Source organism: Hyla sarda, chromosome 6 (genome assembly GCF_029499605.1).
Source record: "Hyla sarda isolate aHylSar1 chromosome 6, aHylSar1.hap1, whole genome shotgun sequence".
In the NCBI taxonomy this organism is placed as follows: Eukaryota; Metazoa; Chordata; class Amphibia; order Anura; family Hylidae; genus Hyla; species Hyla sarda.
In genome coordinates, this window is record NC_079194.1 from 84,354,316 (window position 1) to 84,360,315 (window position 6,000).

The 6,000-nt window shown below is 41.2% G+C and overlaps 1 protein-coding gene across 1 annotated transcript in view; it reads right to left on the bottom strand.

The window, feature by feature from the left end:
• The window catches only part of SUSD3 (sushi domain containing 3), a 103,629-nt gene extending 98,972 nt beyond the window's left edge, over positions 1–4,657 (bottom strand). The window contains exon 1 of the mRNA XM_056524341.1: positions 4,290–4,657. Within this exon, the coding sequence (XP_056380316.1) occupies positions 4,290–4,374 (85 nt within the window). The 5' untranslated portion in view covers positions 4,375–4,657. The remainder of the gene's footprint in view (positions 1–4,289) is intronic.
• Between the last annotated feature and the right edge of the window lie 1,343 nt (positions 4,658–6,000).

Here is a 6,000-nt window from a genome sequence, read left to right on the forward strand (position 1 = left end):
CTGCCATAGAGAGACAAACAGGCACAATGCTCAGCTGCCCAATCAAAACTTCTGACATGATATTAAGGCATCAGAAGCTTCTTAAAGCTTATTACCTGTCATCAAAAAATTTTGATATGTTACAGCTGATTGTATATATACAGTAGAACAACTTTCTAATAGGACTTTGTTTTAAAAAATGCTTCCTTTTAGGTGTATTTTCATTTTGAAAATGTGGCCACTAGGGGTCTCCCTAGGAGTCCCAGTCCGCAAGCTTTTGGATTGGTTTTGGACTCACGCCGGCCTGGCAGTGATTCCGAAATCGCAGAGCACTGCCTGAGCACATGACGAGCTCCCCGCCTGTCAATCAGATAGGGAGGAGCACTGTGCTCACTCACATGTGCGCACTCTCAACCCGCTCCCCCACCCCGCTGCTCTCCTCGGTGAAGTGAGGACAGAAGCAGTCCCCCCAGCAGGTTTCAGTGATGTAGCCCCTGTTGGGGCACGCCCACATCCTCCTGCTGGCAGATCACGCTATGTGAGCAAGAAGAGAGGTAAGATACAGAGCTTTTTAAAGCTCTTAAAAACCTGCACAAGTGTCTGGTTTTCTCAGTTGCTGCGCAAAATTTATTATGTTGTGCATATCACTTCATGAATTTGCATTAATGACAGGAAGCCCCTGTAGATTCCAAAAAGGTGGTGACACGCTCACACACATTCCTATGCCAACTGGTCACTGGAGTAAAAATTTGTAAAAAAAAAAGTGAGAAATTGAGTACACCCAGCCCCATGGAAGTGCACAACAAGAACAATGACAAAGCCAACGCAGACAACATAAAAATAGCACAAAATTAAATGATCATTTCGGGTCAAGTCAATGTGCAAAATAAATACACACTGCATATGCAATTTAGCATAAATTCCCCCATTAGTGTACTTAGAGACGGGTAGGGCAGCGATACTGAAATTATGTCGTTTTTTTGTCTTTAGGAGCAAAAAAAAAAACTCATAAAAAAATGCCATGTGGGTTTAGCATTTCTTTTTTTCATCAACAGGAACCCTTGAGTCACATGATGAAGGAATCACATGACTTGTCCTGATAAAAACGCTGGGATAAAAAAAAACACATGGCCGAAAATGTGCGGAATGCCTGCAGTAAAATAAGAACGGACATTTGACACACTTACTTGATGCAGCGGCACTAGGACAGCTCAGAAATGTGCCATCTCCACAGATGACACTGCATTTTATAGCAGAATCCACAGAAAAATTAAACAGGTTCAATGTTTCTGTAGAGCCTGGAATCGGAACATCTTCCACGGAAATTCCGCAGTGTGCACAGTGCAGCAGAATCCTATTGAAATCAGTGATTAAGCGGAATATTCCCACGGAATCTTGTCAAGACAAACACACCTTACAGAGTATTAGTGAGCCACAAGAGGATAACTTTGGGTGCTGAATATCGCACTCACATAGTTTGCATATGTATATGACATATTTTGTGTAGGTCACTGCCTGTTTATAGCTAGACAGATAAAGTTTATTACCACGAATGTAGGTCACTTGGAAAGACGCTGGGCCCGTTTAGCAACGCCACACTTCTTGTCAGAGACATTTCATCTGGATTAGGTGATCTGCCCAAATCTTTCAATACACATCCTACAGCAGCAAATGAACCTTGGCTTCCTCACTGGCGGAGTGTATCTGTTACTTGTCCTCATTGTATTGATATTTAAAAGACTGGAACTGAGCTGTCAGAATGGCCCATGAAATAGATCATATCAAACCCACAGGGGAAATAGATCACTTTTACTGCTTCAGAGAGTCAAACTCTTTTCTAACAAGGCTTCTGGAGTGCAGACTTCTGGGACCGCACTGCTATTTTCTACAGAAAAAAAAAGGGATTTAATTACTCCCAAGAATTGGAATTCCTGAACTGTTTTAGACTTTAACCCACTGAGTAAACATGTTCTTGGTGAGACTGATGTGGCATTAAAAGCTTATGGGCTAATTATATTATTAACAACTGTATGCTGCTAAAGAGATTATGGCTACATTGAGATGCCACCTATAAAGGTACAAATGCATGAAACACTAAAGACATCAAAAGTTCATAAGAACCCAGTCACATTAAATGGGCACTCTCATTAAAACAAACTTGTTATTGCACTCCTTATAGTAAATAAAACAATCTTTCTAATGTACTTTGTTTAAAAATAATAAATAAAATGACGTTTTCTATGCTTAATTTGTGTTTAAAAAAAAGCTGCCACTAGGTGTCTCCCTACTTGTCTAGAGCACATTTCCACTGATCTTTTGCACAGACTTTGGACTCCTGCTGGTCTGGCAGAGGTGAAAAATCAGGAAATGCAGTCTGGAGTGCTGAGGGTTTTGTGCGCAGCCTTATCCAATCATAGCTCATCTCACATTGAACTGCTCTGTGCTGTGTGTAGCAGAGTAAGGGAGGAAGTTCTCCCCTGTATGGCTTCAGATGATGTCACGCCTGCTGGGGAACGCCCTTTCCCAGTCTGTGAATCTGACTGAGCAGAAAATACAGAGCAATATCAAGGTAGAAAAATAAAAAATAAATAAAAATAAAGGCAGGGGGTGGTTTATCATGATGGGGCATTGAACTGGGAGGATTATAACATTTTACAAGATCATGAGAGGTACTCTTTAACTAAACCATCAGATATGATCCTCTAATGCATTGTTCACCAATCTGTTACTTTCTAGCTGTTGCAAAACTGCAACTCCCAGCATGCCCAGACAGCCGAAGGCTGTCTGGGCATGCTGGGAGTTGCAGTTTTGCAACAGCTGGGGAGCCACAGGTTGGGGAACACTGCTTTAATAAAGCTTGCACTTAATAGGGATCACTTAGAAAAAGAATCATAAATGCAAACTGGCCTAGAGGAAAATTCGATAAAAAAAAAGATAATTTTTTAATTTTTCAATTATTGCAGCAATTTTATTATGGTAGGTTATACAGATAAAATCCATAGACACCTATGACAGGTAACAGCGGTCCTTGATAGACACTTATGACATTTAGCAGGTATAACCTTAAATTTCCTTCCCTTAATTTGGTCTAGGGTCTACGTTCACCCACAATATTTCGCGGTCAAATAATGGACCAAATTGTTGTGTTGGTTCGTTTATTGATGCAAATACAAAAAAAAAAAATGTTAAAAATTAAAAAATTTAACAAAAATAATGGATTAAAAGGATTTAAAAAAAATATTTTTTTTTGTTTCTCTTTAATCTGAAAATACTAACTACAAGCTGATTTGTTAGATCACCAAATATATAATGATGATATCATAATGATACATTTCGAATAGCCTTAAAGGGGGGTGTCCATTTTTTGCATCACCCCAACTCAACCTGCAGGTCACTTAAAGTCAAGCAGATCCCAGAAGAAGGGAAAAAGCTCATCCTTCTCCTAAAACCATTGGTTTAGGGGTCACAGTTCACCCTAAAGTAATACAGGGTTCTGATCCTTTCATACTGTAGCATCTATATTTTCAAAACATTGTTGATACATTTTGAATAGCCTTAAAGGGGGTGTCCATTTGCATCACCCCAACTCAACCTGCAGGTCCCTTAAAGTCAAGCAGATCCCAGAAGAAGGGAAAAAGCTCATCCTTCTCCTAAAATCATTGGTTTAGGGGTCACAGTTCACCCTAAAGTAACGCAGGGTTCTGATCCTTTCATACTGTAGCATCTATATTTTCAAAACATTGTTGATACATTTTGAATATCCTTAAAGGGGGTGTCCATTTGCATCACCCCAACTCAACCTGCAGGTCACTTAAAGTCAAGCAGATCCCAGAAGAAGGGAAAAAGCTCATCCTTCTCTTAAAATCCTTGATTTAGGGGACACAACACTGGATACAGTTCACCCTAAAGTAATACAGGGTTCTTTTTCTGATCCTTTCATACTGTAGCATCTATATTTTCAAAACATTGTTGATACAATCAAAACAAACTGCAAGGATTCTAGATACAAAAGAATCATTCTAAGGCAGTGTCTCCCAACCAGTGTGCCTCCAGTTGTTGCAAAACTACAACTCCCAGCATGCCCAGACAGCCGAAGGCTGTCTGGGCATGCTGGGAGTTGTAGTTTTGCAACAGCTGGAGGCACACTGATTGGGAAACATTGTTCTAAGGGATTGTTATAAAATGTTTTACAACTGTATAGGATTCCACTCTATATGTACCAGGGTTGAGTGTTGTCTACCATATGGTACTGTGCAGAGTGGATGTGACATTGAGTAGACACACACATGATCCTTTGCAGGTTCTCTTACCTGTGCTGTTATACAAGTTAGTCTTCTCCTCTGTGATCAGGACAGTCCTTGAGAGATCCAGTACTGAGGCTGTGGCTGACTGCATGCTTTCTGCTCTGTCCTCATTCAATAGCAGGAGCAGATAGGAGGGAAACCTCTGCTAGCAGGTGAGAATCCTGGAGATCCCTTTAAGAAGAGGTGTTTTTTTTGTTTTTTTTTTAATGTGACATCAATCTGGCTGCACACATAATGGCTGCAGAGACAGGCTGGCCCAGATCACGTCTTGCTATCTCCTGGATCTCTCATCTGAAGATGGACAGAAACAGTTGAGGAGTGAAATATTTGCTTAAGTCTGTGCTTCTGTAGGCAGCACTGAGTGTGCACTGTTATATGTGCTGCAGGGAGACTGTGCTGGCGGGCGCCCTCTGGAGGCCACATTGGGTGATTGCACGTTCTGCTGGTGGAAATCAAGGATTCCTCATTGTGTATTTACAGATGGAGATGCCACTTCTTCCTCTCTCATTACACATGAGGAAAGGGCATCATTTTTCAGGCTTCTATAGGCAGCAGGCAGGCTGAACAATGAAAGGTTGAGCTGTCAGGTACAGCCTCAGTTTTTGCTTGGCTGGTAATAAGGATTCAGTTTATCACCAGTCAGTCTGTCCTTACAGGTTAAATGATGATGGGCAGGGGGAGACAAGAGGATGTGAAGCTTCAGGCACTTGTGAGAAATGAGCAATTCTGCAAGTGAGCCTTACTGGGTGGATAACAATGAAATGTATCTAATGTAGCTAATGTATCCAATCTATTGTTGTTATTGTAACCTCATACAATGGGAGCAATTAGTGACCCAGGAATTTTCGCAATAGGGTTTATTACATTTCTTTTTTCAATTCAATGCACTGCAAACTGAGTCTTTGTTTTCAGCTGATGCGGCTATCTGAGCATGATGGGAATTGTAGTTCTGCAGCAGCTTGAGAGAAACAGGTTGTAGAACACTGCTTTAAGGGGGTATTCCAGGATTTTTTTTTATTTGACTATGCTACAAGGGCTGTAAAGTTAGTATTATAGTTCATAATATGGTGTCTGTACCTGTGTGTGACGGTTTTCTCACAATTCTTCTGTGATTTTCACCCCAATATTTATTTTTAACAGCATACAAAATGACTGTTGTCTCAGATTTTTCCTAGGTTGCAATGCGGCCGAGACCTGACTCAATAGCTGTTGACAGGGAGCCTGTCTGCTTCAATGGATGGAGGGATCGCTTGGTGGGAGAAAGATCAATCTGCAACTAATGCAACAGCTGTAGGCACCCTGATTGAAAACCACAGGTCTTTTGAATGGATGCAGCTCATTTATGTTTCAATGGGTGGGGTGGCTGATGTGTGGGAGGGAGAAAAATGGAATTATGGGATTTGTAGTCAATGAAAGAAAACTGAAACAGGAAATAGCAGTTCACAAAAAGCTAGCCACAGTGTTATGGTAATCTCACAGCATAGCCATTTAGCCCCAAGACAAGCGCAGATCCTTTCTAAGCATGTCCATTACTGTCTGCCAGGTATGGACTAAAATCACCTAATGGACTAAAATCACCCCTTTAATTAATACTGAAGGACACCGTTTCCCAACTAGTGTTCCTCCAGTTGCTGCAAACCCACAACTCCCAGCATGCCCGGACAGCCAAAGGCTGTCCGGGCATGCTGGATGTTGTAGTTTTACAACAGCTAGAGGC